The sequence below is a fragment of the Haliotis rubra genome, unplaced genomic scaffold (assembly GCF_003918875.1).
Source record: "Haliotis rubra isolate DU_JTF1 unplaced genomic scaffold, ASM391887v1 Scf387, whole genome shotgun sequence".
Lineage (NCBI taxonomy): Eukaryota > Metazoa > Mollusca > Gastropoda > Lepetellida > Haliotidae > Haliotis > Haliotis rubra.
In genome coordinates, this window is record NW_025767065.1 from 267764 (window position 1) to 283750 (window position 15987).

Genomic DNA, 15987 nt, shown 5'->3' on the forward strand with positions numbered 1-15987 from the left:
AGAGATTTGACAAACATCTAAGAGGTTTTTATGTTTCATCAGCTTTTTTATCACCTGGGTATGATTGTCTGATGGTGCTGAGATTTGTTTCCGTAAATACTCAGGAAAAAATATTTGTTTTCAGGTTTTAGGGACCGTTCATAATTTATGGCTTTGGGTGTGGGTGTTTGTGTGTGTGTGTGTGTGTGGCTGATGATTATTTTAGGGGGGTGGGATGTATGTCATCCATCTTGTTCTGGGGAAGTATGGGGGGGTTATCAGTTTTGTACACATGTACTAGGTTTTTTGTTTGGTTTAGTTTGTTTTGTGTTTGTGTGTGTGATTCACATTGTACATGCTCCCCATATATTATGAACGGTCCCTTACATTCCACTGATCGATACTCATGCTATTGATCACTGGATTGTCTGGTCCAGTCTCGATTATTTACAGACCGCTGCCATTTTGCTGGAATATTGCTGAGTGCGGCATTCAACAACAAAGAAACTCTCCACTGATGCTCAGTGTCAAGTAAAATGTTATTTGGTGACAAAACATATTGATTAAATAGGGTGGCTTCTCCTTTCTCAGAATGTTTGCCTGTTTTGAATTGACGGGAAAAATATTCAGTCACTAACAAAAATCACAGGCCCCTTCAGAATATTGAATAGGCACCTGATGGAGCATTTGTCTTTGAACAAGACTGACTGACTGAGTTTAGTTTTACGCCGCTTTTAGCAATATTCCAGCAATATCACGGCGGGGGACACCAGAAATGGGCTTAACACATTGTGCCCATGTGGGGAATCGAACCGGGTCTTCGGGCGATGACTGAGCGTGGCTCGCCGGGTTAACGCTTTAACCACTAGGCTACCCCAATCGCCCCCTTTGAACAAGAAGGGTGTTATGTATTGTGATATATGCACAGGACATCAGGGACATCATCATATGTATAGGACTGACAGACTGGTTTGGTTTTACGCCGCTTTTAGCAATATTCCACCAATATCACCAGAAATGGGCTTCACTCATTGTACCCATGTTGGGATTTGAACCTGGGTCTTCGGTGTGACGAGCCAACGCTTTAACCACTAGGCTACCCTACTGCCCCCTTATGTATAGGAAAGGGTATAATGTATTTCAATGCTTTTTTCAATTGTTTGAAAAGGAATATTTTCTTAGCTGTAATTACAGACAGTAGAGTGAGTGAGTGAATTTAGTTTTATGCCACTTTTAGCAATATCACGGCGGGGGACACAAGAAATGGTCTTCACATTATTGTACCCATGTAGGTAATCGGACCCGGGTCTTCTGCGTGACGAGCGAATGCTTTAACCACTGGGCTACCCCACCACCCCTACAGACAGTAGAAACATCAGGTGAAAGAAAATCATCTTGGTGACAAATTTTCTAATGTAATATTTTCTGCTGCAGTTTTGCGAAAATACTGATCCTGTCAAAAGTGGCAAATGTGCATCAACAGAAAAGAGCTTTGTGTTTTCATTTTCATCTGAGTTTTGATAATCTTTAGATGCGACATCTCCACTTGGTCGAAATGTTACTTGGGATCACTGTCATGACTACTGTTTTCTTCCATTGCGGTCCACAGCTGGCGATGTTTGTGGGAGGTGACACATCGGTTGGTCACATGACTTGGATGATCGCATACTATTGTACCCTGTGAAAATCATTATTTTTCCTTATCCTGACTAATGCTTAAATATGCTGTCTCCTTCCTCTTGCGAATGATAGTGGAGCACTTGAAATCCCTTGAAATTCCCTTTAAAAAAGCGGACGTAAAATCACTCACCCAAGAGTAGCGTGCCCCTTTGCTCCCTTTGGCGCCCAAATGGTCACATGATCGGCCATATTTGTCACTCTCTCCTTCTTCGCCCTTGAGGACGGTTGTGAGAGCACCTGGGTCCCTATACGGCACATATCCTTTTATATTTTTGGACCTTACATCAAAATTATTGCTGTATACGGTTTTTAGGATTATATTCTACATTACGGTTTGAAATTTGTTCTAAAATTTCTGTTGTTTGACATGTGGTTTCTTCATGTTTACCATTGATGAAAATGTGTACTGGGAGAATTGGGGAATACTACAGAACGACTACGTATCCCAGATACTGCGCAGAGGGTACAAGATACAGTTGGAAGCCACTCCGCCGCTCACAAGCAACCCGGTGGCCTTCAACTACGGAGCCGACCAGATAGAGAAACTGGACAATGCTATCAAGACCCTACTCGACAAAGAGGCAGTAGGAGAGATAGATCAAGATCTCATCACGCCCGGGTTCTACTCCCCAAATTTCCTGGTACCGAAGAAGAATTCCAAGGAGAAACGCTTTACAACATTGTTCCAGCGTACTAAAGAACGCACAATTCATGGTACACACGGACAACTCCACAGTGGCGTTTTACATCAACAAACAAGGGCCAACAAGATCAACAAGTCTGCTACAACTCAGCTTTCTCCTGTTCAGCATAGTCGACGACCTGAATATCTACATGAAGGCATGCCACATTCCGGGAGCAAAGAATGTCAAAGCAGATGCCCTATCTCGTCCACTACAACCATCCCCGACGGAATGGATGTTGCATTCAGAAGCATTCCAGTTCATCAGACAGACTTTGGGATCCCCACTAATAGACCTGTTTGCAACAAAGTTCAACAAACAGCTACCAACGTTCGTCTCACCGATTCAAGATCCTCAGGCATGGGCAACATGCTCTAAGCATCTCATGGGAAGAACTAAATGCTTACGTGTTTCCGCCTCCTGTACTACTACCACAAGTACTACAGAAAAATCAAGCAGACGACTACATTGCGACTACGAGGGTATGGTTTCCCATCATCATACAAGAACTCGGAAGTCCAATCCTGAAACTACCAGAGTGGTCGAACCTACTCGTCCATCCTCACACCAAGCAAGCTCCCGGGAACCCGACACTGTTCCAGCTATACACGTGGAGCGTATTAAAGCTTGCTTGAAGACTAGAGGGTACTCCGCCAGAGTCACAAGCAGTTACACTAGCTCTACACAGATCAACGCGCAACTTGTATGACGACAAGTGGCAGAGATTTGAACAATATGCAAAGAGTAAAGGCTTTACAGCAGTGAAAGCAACACATCCTCAAGTGGCAGAATACTTATGTCATCTACGACAGATGAGACACTTAAAAGGTTCAACACTTTCAACATACTTAGCGGCCCTCAGTACAGTTATCACCATGAAAACGGGTATCAAGCTGACCAAAGTACCAGAGATTCTGGCACTACTACGCTCGTTCAAGTTGGAAGACCAACAAAAGAAATTTAAGGCTCCTGCCTGGGATCTCAACATAGTTTTACAACATCTCACCAGTGATGCCGACGAGCCTCTAGAACGGACAGCCTTTGAACTTCTGACACAGAAAACGCTGTTTCTGATCGCCCTAGCAACAGCTGCAAGGATGTCTGAAATACATGCTCTGGACTTTGAACGAACACGATTTAAATCAAGACATCATACATCTAGGACTGAGATGGAATTCTATCGCCAAGAACCAACTGCCTGGTCAGCCTGACAGACAGGTCCACATCCCAGCACTATCTACAGTCCTTGGGCCACAGGATACGCAGGATCTATCCTTATGCCAAGTCAGAGCACTTACAGTCTACTTACAAAGAACCAAAACAAGGAGACGAAAATTCAAGCGCCTATTCATCCCCTTATCCACTGAGACGCCCACGGAGTCTCTAGGACAACAATATCGATCTGGATGAGAGCCGTTATACTAAGGGCCTATAAAGCACCAGGACTTGAGCCTCCCCGAGCCTCCAATCCACATGAAGCCAGAGCCCTGGCGTCAACACTTGCTCTGCATGGAAACTGCTCAATTACAACAATAATGGAGGGCTGCTTTTGGAGATCGAACACGGTGTTTGCCAACCACTACCTCAGAGACATTGCCACTGAAGACGTCTCTGGCATTCACGAGTTGGGGCCACTTGTTGTAGCACAACAACTAACGGTTCCACAAAAGCGCTGAGTAAATCTCACCCCTTTATCACGTGACTTGTGAAAAACAATGCTCTGGAGAGCAATGGCTATAAGTCCATGCACACGTCTAGGACAGACTAGCATGAGTGATAGACCCTGTACTTGTATAGGACATACTCGTACACGAAGAAGGGTCACATCTCCACTTGATGCGCGCATCAAGAGATGGAGTTGCAATAGATAACTAATGGAATATTAGTGTATCTAAACTCCACACGAAAATGTCAGAAGTTTCGGAAGAAATCAGACAAGTTGTGGTCCCCCCAGACTCATCAGAGAGAAGTTGAGAATCTTCAGCAGTGCCGTCATAAGTTCCCAAGGGGGGTAATACAGGACGTAAATCTACAACCAGTGAATCCAGAATGTGGCTTGACCCACCACCGTTTCCGACGGATTCTGCAAGCATAATTAGCATGAGTCAGGACAAGGAAACGTGTAATTTTCTGACTAAAATTGATATTTTATACTTATCCTGACTCATGAGGTTAGCCCTCCCAACCTCCCCTCTTATGGCACTCTGGATTTCATTGTGTGTGTATATATAGAGATGTTGGGTTTTGTAAATACATGCTCATTTTTTGTGTATAACATTTTGCAATCAACGGACATAATAACATGTCATGTGTACAAGTATCACACCTGCCTGTCTGTGTAATTACATAATGTGACAGAGACAGAACTCGGGCCATAAATCAGTGCGTTTTGTTTATGGTGTATAGCCTGATAGGTGTTAAGTTCAAATTCAGTGATTGAAATTGTGTATTGAATATTGTCATTAGCAGACGGGCAGGCAGACACATAGGTGCCAATAAAACAGACATTGAGTTTTGTCTGTGACAATGACATATCTATATCACAGTTAGAAATTCTGTCGACGCTAAATAACGACATTGCTTTTAAGTATCGAACTGAGAAAGTGACTCGGTAAGAAGAACGTGTGGTGAAATAGACAAATGAAATGACATAAACAGTTAAATCGGTAATCTACTGTAACAACGTATAAAAAGCTCGTGCCTGTGAAATATCAACAAAACATTAGAAAAATACACACCGAATATTCACCGGACAACCCGCTTCCAAGCTCCGCGAACCTATTTCACTGTGCATGTGCTATGAGCGCAGCCAAGCTGTTGAAACCACTTCAATTCCCCCAAGCGCTTGGGGAAAGTTAGTGAATCGTTTGAACTACGATTTCACGTGGGTTTTTTCATCGCGTTATTTTTCAACTTCATAAGTTGAATTTGCATTTTTGATGATTTGTTTCGGTAAGTCCATACCGAAAGGTATCAGAATCTGCAAAGTTGTGTTTTACGTTGCATGTGACCTTTAAGAGCAAATGTTAAGAAAAATATTTAAAATGTTACAAAATGACACGATTTTGTGTTGGTATCATATTTCAGGTTTAAGTAGCAAAGTACAACAAAATGAAAACCAAACACAGTACATTGAAATCAATAGTTTATTGACTGCAGTATTAATGTACCAATCTGATGAAAACAGTCTCCCATATCACAAATATGTACAGAGGTACTACTTACCAAAAATCTAGGGCTCACTCACCTATGTTCTACCTGCTGGAGACTGCAGAGTGTACCATATTGGAATACGTTTATAGATATATCACACAGACTTGATAGTAGCCAGCAATAACACTGAACTGTTTAACCAGGATATATAGCACTTATACACATATAATAATTCACCAGTACAAGATAGAATATAGCCTTAGATGGTGACTGCTGTTGAATGAGCCCAGTGAATTAGCACACCTATAACAATTCTCAATGCAGGCTTTGCATCGATGCCAAAAAGTGTGTTAGTAAATTGTACAGCAGTAACTATTAGCTAAGGATTATGATTATTTTTCACGGTCATTAACCCGAAAATTATGTTAACTGCCATTAACTGTCTTGTGGAATTAGATACAAAATAACTTGAAAACAAAATTATAACCCACTCACTTCAATTAATTCTGCAACACTAGTTCTAACTGCAGTTAACTAACACTCTAAGAGAAAGGGAAATTCTCAACTGGTTTTAAAATTCCACATTGTCAGGTATGAAGTAAGTGGAAATGTGGTAAGATTGCAGCCAGTGCACATCAGGGTGTAATACTACAGTGATAATGACAAACACACAGAGAATTGTATCAAACAAATTGTATTTAGGAGCATTCAACCTTAGAAACTACACTTAGTAACAACTTCAATCCTTAAAAAAACAGATTCACTCCAGAAAACAACCTTCCCAATTTACCTTGTGTATTCAAACTAAATATCCAAATATTTTCAATTCACAGTGTCTACTAGGATGAACATACCGGTATTTGAGAGATAATTTTAGTAGATAGTAATCTGCTTAAATGCTTTTGTTTGGGTGTTAGACAATGCTTTTGTTTGGTCTAGTAGCTTTGGTCATGAAATTGTCGATTTCTGAAATTTATATCTGTAGATTCTCAGATAAACTCTGAAAGGACTCTAAAGAAGAAAGGCCAAAGTGAGTGAGTGAGCGAGCATGGTTCTATGCCAGTTTGAACACTTTTTGTACCATGTCTCTTGCCAGCTTGATGTGGGAGAAAGCTCGCAGTGATGCAGATGTTGACCACATTGGCTAAACCCATGAGCAGGGACACAGCATTGATGAACCAGGGACACACTCAGGATGAACCAGGATTTGAACCCATGCTCACAGGTTTCTGGCGTGCCCAACAGACATTGTCTACTTATATTGAACTGACTTCATGTCATAAGTATTTACTGACCACAAACTGGAAGAAAGATAAAGCCAAAAGCATTTGATTGTGACCTGTGTATTGCATCACTCCTTGGATATCTGCCATATCGCCCACATACTTGTCTGTACCACCACACCCTGAGCAGAACAGGAATTCCAAACAACACTAACTTATAAACCTACAGTAATATAGAACATTCAACATCACACATGTGAAGAAAGATATTTCTGCTCAATAACTGAAAAAAGCAAAGTCTAAAGTACAACGTCATCACACACATTCATAATAAATTAATTTAAAAGTGTGCAAACAACCCACATCTTCGAGGATGAACACAGATAAATTTCATATGAAACATGCAACAACAGCCCAATCGTTTCAAGGATATAAGGGACTCACTATTTATGGGTCGGAGGTTAGTTCTAGGAATCGGTAGCGTTACCAAAAACAAGACAGACCAGGCTACGGTCGTAAGAAATAATGCATATATTTTCTGGGGAAACATGAAAAAAATGTACAAGGGCGTGATAGGACTATCAAAATGACAGACCATGACCGCATTTGGGGATGATAATTATTTGCAGTACACTAGGGCATCGAATATTTTGACCCACTCACCCCTGTAAGAAATAACCAGTCCCTAATACTATAAAACATGTCAGTTTGATGGAATTCGAACAATTTGTATACTGTTGTAAGATATAACCTAAATTGTTATCGGGGGGACGGCTTAAATGCAAGTGGCGTTAGAAGAGGAAGAGGCCATTGTATTTCACATTGTGAATCAAACTCAAACATCTTGAGACAGTCTAAGTTGAATAAATGAAGTGATCAATTTGAAGAGAAATCGGAATGACAACATATTTAAATTTTGATTTATTGATTAATAGCACATTAACTGCAAGCACTATGTTCCTTGGTTAAATCTTCAGACTGAATATTGTTTTAAATGTATCGCACTTTCATGCAACATTTACTATTAAATCATTATTTTGACAAAATATATTTCATCTAATACAAAGATAACAACAGTGAGCCAACTTGAAGCTTTTACACTGTAACAGTTTAATATATTTAGTATGTTTCTCCAATAAATAGAAAGATATCTTTGTATTAGACTTTAAAAGGACAACAAGTAAAAATGAAAAAGCATAGACTACCAAACCCAATACACCAAACCATTAACATAACCTCAGGGCTGTAGAAAAGAAGATCCTGTCATGCACATTCTGTCCCCATTTGAGACAACGCTGGGAAAATATTCTGGGTTACAAATGCCTTCTTTCCAACACAATTACCAATTCTGAAATACCACAGAGTTCAGTTTCATAATATTCAACCAAACAACTGATGAAAAAAAACAGTAAAGTTTCAAATAATTTCCGGGAGGTAAAACAATATTTATATAAACAAAATTTAATAGAAAAATAACCTTCAGGCATAAAATATAGCCTTAGCAAATCTGAGAATAAATTGACAAATTTACTTCCAATAAACGATAACGGAAACAATAAAATAGCCTGCTATAATCAATTTATGCTACAGCCCTGAGAGTAAACCTACAGTAAATGCTATGTATAACTGACTGGCAGCACTGTTATTGTATTTATGTATATAATATATTTACATCATCGCATGTACTTCAACATGGTAAGGAAATGAGAATTTGGATGGATGAGAAATCAATGGACTGTACAGTACTGAAGTGTGGCTGTATAGCTCATGGCCACATCATACTAATTCAAATGAGAAAAAGTTGTTTTCTTTGCCTTGTTATCTTGAAATCTTTTCCTGAAAAATGACTGAAAAGAAAGAAAACAATAGAGATTAATAATACGGTTTACCCAAGATGATCATACGGTGCTGGTCATATAAATGTGTGTGTGTTTTTTTCAATTCAAATTGAGTTTGGGGGAGCTGTGATAATAACGCCAGAATAATTTACTTATTTCATCTGATACAAATTTGCATACCCATGAAGATACGGGTTACCCATGCTTGTAAAAAGTGACTAACAGGATCGGTTGGTCAAGCTCACTGACTTGGTTGACACATGTCATCGTATTGCAATTGTGTGGATCGATGCTCATGCTGTTAATCAGTGTATTGTCTGGTCCAGACTCGACTATTTACAGACCACTGCTATATTGCTGGAATAATGCTGAGTGTGGCGTTAAACAATAAACAATTTGCAATTTTTAAATTATTTTTCCTAAAACTACATGAAACAAGGAGACAAAGTCATCAATATCCCCTGCAATGGCAAAATACTTTTATGAATATGTGTACTAGTTATGATTATGTCAAATGTTTTGGTGTGTATATGGCAAAGTAGAAGGAAAGTATTGAAAGGTTTTTAAGTTCTGCTCCAGAAAGGAGCACTACCACCAAATTCAGTCGAGGCCAAACCTGTTGCCATGGAAACACACAAAATATTTTATTAAGAATCCCCAAACTACCAAAAGGCACCAGTTCACCACCAGACCTATCTATGTGGAAAGTCTGGTGAAGAAATAGTGAATGGTTTTACAGTTCTGCTCCGGAAAAGAACACTACCACCAATTTCAGTCAAAGTGAAACTTGTTGCTATTGGAACGCAAACAAATATTTTATACAGAAATTCAAAACTAACAAAAGGCACCAGTACACCACCAGATCTGTATGTGCCAAGTTTGGTGAGGAAATAGTGAACGGTTTAGAAGTTCTGGTCCGGAGAAGATGAAAGTGCATGGACGGAGCGCATTTTAATACCCCCCCGCAAAACGCGTTGCAGGGGGATAAAAAGATCAGTCTATTTAATGATAACTGTCAGGTTCTAGGGACTAGGCTGGGTTTGATGTCCCATTAGACAGCATTTCAGTTGAAGTGCCATGTCAGTTAATGAGGGAGAAAGAAATTTGATTGATTGATTGTTTGAGGGAAGGGAGGGAGTATGGCCACCTTTTATTCCAAAAAACCACAGCAGGGAACATCAATCATAGGCTTCACACATTGTACCAATGTCAGGAATCAAACCCTAGTGATGCTTAACCACTGGGCCATTCCACAGTCCCTGAAAAGACTAGCATGGGTTGCTGAAGAATTTATTTTTATTTATTATTATAGTATATTTATATAGCGCACATATCCACGCAACTAGTGCATGCTCAAGGTGCAGAATTCTAACTGAGGTTTTCACAGGTGCCATTACAGAACACTGATCAACCGTCTAAGTAAACTTAGTTTAGTAGTGTAACGGATAATACTAAACTGAGTCTAACAAACCCTAGTAGAAGGTCGCTTCAGCTAAGATTTTGAATTGACCAATCAGAACTTAGCTTACCAAATCGTGAAAGTTAACATTCGTGCATACCATTTGAACTTTTACCTCAAAAACGTTTGTACTCAAACGGTTCCGAATGCTATGTTCCATGAGTGATACACATGAAGGACGTTTTTATAAAACAGTGAGTAAAACGTCGCTAAAAATAGCTAGAACTTAGCTTACCAAATCGTGAAAGTTAACATTCGTGCATACCATTTGAACTTTTACCTCAAAAACGTTTGTACTCAAACGGTTCCGAATGCTGTGTTCCATGAGTGATACACATGAAGGACGTTTTTATAAAACAGTGAGTAAAAAGTCGCTAAAAATAGCGTTTTTGTCAATATTCCAGGATGTCATCTTGTGGAAATATAAGCTAATTATAACAGTAACCATTTCATCAGAAACCACTAAGTGTATATACTGCAGGTCAAATATCTGTGTTTTATGCGGATTATCGTTTATTGAGAGATCAGTGTCAGCGACCGGAGAAAATCCAAAAACATTTTGTAAGTCCCGCCGAACCCTAAATATTAGCCGTTGTCTGATTGGTTAAATCTGTTTGGTCATCTCGCGTTTGATTGGACGGTATCTAGGAATCTAGGAAACAACGTCAAATCTTACCTTGATGATAATGTGTGCTGCCATCATAATTCATCCTGACTTTTACGTACACAGCGGGCAACTTTCTTTCTGAATACCTCTGGCTCCTCTCGCCAGTCTTTCTGGAAAAACAGAAATCAAATCCATATTAGCAGGTACTTTATTACTGGCTAATATTGCATGCAATTTTAGAACCAGCTTTCCAATAGGAACTACAGAAAATTGACATGCCAGGTTTGGACACAGAGTCATTAATGTTTACAGTAATGCACGTGATATGAAACCCCTTTTTTCAATATAAATTTCAACTAGGTAGGCACCATCTATCCTAACCTTTACCACTCCGTGTCATATTTTACCACTAAACATACAGTACATACTGGAGATGTGACCTTAGTTGACTAGTTATCCAAGATGTAGTCTTAATAGGCATTACAATGTCATCCATCGTTATGCATGACCTTCTAATGGTGTACCGGTATATGTTGTATTCTCCCCAGGGAGTTGAGAATGAAATCAAATGCAAGCTGACCATATGACTAGGATAATAATAATTGTGCCTTTTTATCATAAGCGTGCATCAGTCTTTTGAAAATAATGCATTAGTATTACTAATTTGGTAGGAGTTAGTGAGGAGTGAGTGAAAATGTAACGTTACATTAGCATTATTTCAGCCATATAGCGACAGTAGTAGTAGTAGTAGTAGTAGGAGAAGAAGGATCTTACAGCAGCATCCACATTTGCTGGGGATTCATCATTGGGATCTGCCAACATGGATATTACACTGATGAGAATGGTCTCCACGGTGTGGACTGGCAACCACCTCTCTGAGGCTTTCTCATAGCCATACTTGTCATCCCCGGGCTCGTGTAGGATTGAGATGCAAACATTGCCCTCTTTGTCAACTGTTAAAACAATACACACAGGTATTATGAACATTCTCAATGTATAAAACTTTGATAATGTAGCAGCCATAACATGGAGTCCTGTGCTCCGTTTCACAAAGCTCTCATAAGCCTAAGATCTCGTAACTTTTCCCGTAGCATTCATACCTCCTATGTTACAGTATAGGAGGTGTGAATGCTACGAGAAAAGTTATGAGATCTTAGGCTTACAAGAGCTTTGTGAAATGGGGCCCTGTATTTGGATTCATCATGGACCTTCTGGTCCAAGGTCGGATGGCTTGTAACAGACGTAAGTACAACAATATTGGGGTACAATGACATACAATCAGCAAAGAATCCTCAATCATCCTGTGTGTAAAATCTCTGTTCTGTTATGATTACTACCCTCATCCATTTGCAGCAAGGGCTTTATGAAGAGGTGATGACATCATCTCACAGGGTGTGATTTGAGAAACATGCCTCCATAAATCCTTGACATAGTTAGCTATTGTTAAATAACATCTTCCTCAGATCACGTATCACAAAAAGGGAAGCTTCTGAAATATTAATCATGTTGTTAAGTTAACCGTTACAGCCCCTTCAACATCTGGGCATTTGAGTATGAATCACCTGAATTTCTGATGATACAGAATGGTGAAAAAATACAATAAATGTATCTTACTGTTTGGATGCCATACTTCCGACACAAACTTCATCTTTGGAGGACGATGAGGGTACTCTTTGGGGAACAGCAAATGTGCCTTGAAAAATCCCCCTTCACTGAAACCAAGAAGTTAATTAACTTACTTCCAATATCATCACACAAAGAGTTGCTAATTTCATTTTCATGAGATCACAGAGTAATTAATCAGAGAAGAACTGGACATTGAATTGGTAGTTGCTTCAGTTTACAAGATGAGTTAGATTCTCGACTCGTCTGTCTCTGTTCAACAATTCAGTACAATATATAATAATAATAATGATGAAAATTTCAATCCAACGCTAAATCCAACCACTAAGTAGGTGCTCCAACCCCTACAAAATAATAATAATGTTTGAGTAGAGTTAATAGTGCAGTGAAAAGAGATGCGTTTTAAGATGTGCTTTGAACGCAGCAAAAGATATACATACAAGACTGTGTCTGGTGGGCCATATATGACAACCTCCCATTTGTAGATGTCATTGTCATCAATAAGTCCTGCAGAAAATCCCTCTACGGCATTGCGATTAAGCTCTGAAAAAGGAAATGAAAGTTGATCAACAAAATACTCCAAAATATCAACTTGTCGCATCTCTCCAGTAATGGTACCAATGTTGTACATTTTGTCTGTTCAAAGGAAAACACACCCTTTGTCCTTAATGGCAATATTCACACAATTCTTTACATAAGTATCACTGACTGTTGAAGCCAGTTTGAATTGATTACCAGAATCTAAAGTAACAAACGAAAATGGAATTAGAAGAAAATAGATGCATGTTGTTATCTATTCTAAGTTGGTCTTATTACAAAATTTTCTCTTTACAATACAATTGCAAAAATAAGTGGCACAACTATAAAGGTGTTTGACAGGAGTAACACTGAATAACTTATCAATGAATTTCAATGATGAATCAGAAAAGTAGTCCGTCATAATCTGACCTAATGTCATCATCATGAAGCAGCCAATCACAGACGTGGAAATCGATCTCACACATACGTATGATACCAGTTATCTCACATGGGTTTCTGTCCCACAGGTGTGTAAGAAATGTGTGTCACATAAGGCTGACCTCGTTTCACACACTTTGATAAGATAACCATGACCTCGTTCACACTGGAACTACTTTTTTCATTCATAAAAATCAGTAGAAACATCATTTACTTACATTACATTCACACACATCAAATTCTCTTTTCAAGCTAGGTTAGGGTTACTGTAGACTTCATATAACTGAGCTAGACGCATTTGTCTGACATAAATCAATTAAAAAAACATGGTCCCTATAATCTTGATACACCAGACCACTTTCACAACTTTCAATTCAATGGTTGATAAAGGAAATACCATATTCATTCTCATAAGTTACCTTACCATAAAAGGTTGGTTTCAGTCAATCAGATATCATTTACCTATACAATAAATTGTATTGAAATAAAGTATCTTTAAACCCTCTGTGGACAAATATCTAGACTTTTCATGCTTATGATGGATGCTTCTGTTGTGCCATTAGTATCCCATTCAAAGCAAAGCGTGGCACTGTTTCAGAAGGTGTTTGTTTAAAAACAAACATACACAAATGGTCCACTTACTCAGATCACTCAAAGTGAACAGTCGCAAAACAAGTCATTTGAAACCTTTTTCAGAATGATTTTTATCCTTTTGTACCCAGATCATCCCATATTAAATTCCATATAAAAAAGGTGTTGTGTATAGATCCTGTTTGTCTATTCTCATTCTGATCGAGACTTGTAGCTGTCCCTGACAAGCAAGCCGACTTGAGTTCTCACAACTTCATACAAGGTCGCACATTTAATAATAATATCAGCATCTATGGCACGTTTCCCTATCCCACATGGTATGGACAGGACATAATTCAGATGACGGATCAAAGAAACCAAACAATCTTGACTGCACTGGCAATATCCCAGCAGTGCAAGTGACAGACAGTTGGTCCCAAATTCAAAGCATCACACTGTTTGACTTGAGTTTTCATGTCCTCTAACAGTTGCCCTGCCTATGAACAACTATCACCTTGAAATACCACAGTTTAAGTTCAAGCTGAAGATATTCTTAAATATGAATCTTGAGCATTGCTTTTGCCATGTATGCACATAAAACTGAAGAAACATGATCTTAATGTGGATTCATAAAATTGTCAACTATGCATCAATATTCATGTCCAACCAGACATGTAACAGATTTGATTTTAGTCGGTTAACAAAACCCATATTATATATATTTACACTTAAATAGGTAGACACATGGTTGATAAAGGAAATACCACATTCATTCTCATAAGTTGCCATAAAAGGTTGGTTTCAGTCAATCAGATATCATAAAAAGTCTACACATTCCAGAACAAACATATCTAACAAGAAAAGAAGTAATACATTAAGTACATTTTATTGAATTAAGATTTAATAGAAGAATCCCAGAATTGGCAAAGAATGTTATAACAAGAGAAACACACTTAATCCTGTGTTAAATAAATGAGAGAATCATCAAAGTGAGAGTCAATGGTCAGAGGCTCAATCTTTTTTCAACTGGGGCCTATCTGGTTGATGAGATATTCATCTCCACATAGAATTATTCACATTGATCATTGATGTCCCGTGGGTGAAAGCATTGTAGCATTATTCTGAGAAATTCTGTTCGAAATAATACTTGCACATGGACCGTCATATAATTCCTAATATTACCGATACCATTTTCACCATAACTTGAATAAAGCAGAAGATCAAAGTCAGTTGCACTTATGCGGAAAACGGCTGCACATTTAAAAAAAAAAATTATAATCAATAGATCACATAACACATGTGGAAATAGGGGTTAATGGCTAACAGAATCATTTAAATTCTGCTCTTTGTCGACTTTAAACGTCAGCTGATCAGATGATTCCGAACTTCAAGACTGATTATTGTTATTGTTTCCAACTGTGGCCTAGTTGCCAGCTGTACATGGTGCAGGGATTTGGTTACTGCGTCTCTCACTCAAATGGGTGAATGAGTGGTAATTTTCCAAAAGATTGCAGGAAATCCTTTCGACCCACCTGCAAGTTGCTTTCTAAGCAAAAGGGACGACTGGTCGTGGGACATGGTCCCCGAAATACGAACGATCGTGTCCAAAATCGTCTTCCTCTCTAACGAATTTTACTCCTAATGCGCATGTGCAGGTTATCGCAAACAGTACAAAGGCACATAACTCCTTATTGGATACCTTAGAGTTATATTTTTTTTAACTGGTCACAAAACATTAGGTTCGAACCTACATGTATTAACATGAGGGTTTTTTTTAATAATGAAAATGTTCGTCTCTTTTACGCTATTTTATGAATACTATTTTGATTTTTAATTTCTAATTAATTCACTTGAAATACATTTTCCGTTTATCATACCTTTTTTATTCTGTCAGGCAGGTTGGTTTCATCTTAAAGAAATCTCATTAAACCACAGATTTTAGTGACACTGAAGAGGCGACGTGCCTAGACTGAGATAAGTAACATGAGTATACGTATTTGTTTTCAAACGCCGAGTTCTGCAATATCCAATATGCATGTCTTACAGTTAAATTCGCTGGTGATGCTGCAATGGTAGGCCTTATTAGAGAATCAGAACATAGTTACAAAGCTGAAATTACAAAATTTGTAGAATGGTTTAAATCAAACTTTTGAATGTGCAAAAAACAGCACCAAAAACAAAGAAATTATCATAGATTTTAGACAGACTAAGCCAA

At 38.6% G+C, this 15987-nt stretch overlaps 1 protein-coding gene across 1 annotated transcript; it reads right to left on the bottom strand.

Moving 5' to 3' along the window:
* Positions 1-5474: 5474 nt before the first annotated feature.
* On the bottom strand, positions 5475-15426 carry LOC124286580 (ubiquitin-conjugating enzyme E2 G1-like). Its single transcript, XM_046722949.1, has 6 exons — positions 15305-15426; positions 12686-12788; positions 12237-12334; positions 11397-11575; positions 10692-10792; positions 5475-8565 (listed from the first exon to the last, which is right to left on the bottom strand). The coding sequence occupies exons 1-5, from the start codon at positions 15348-15350 to the stop codon at positions 10715-10717; spliced, it is 504 nt and encodes a 167-aa protein (XP_046578905.1). The 5' UTR covers positions 15351-15426; the 3' UTR covers positions 5475-8565; positions 10692-10714.
* Between the last annotated feature and the right edge of the window lie 561 nt (positions 15427-15987).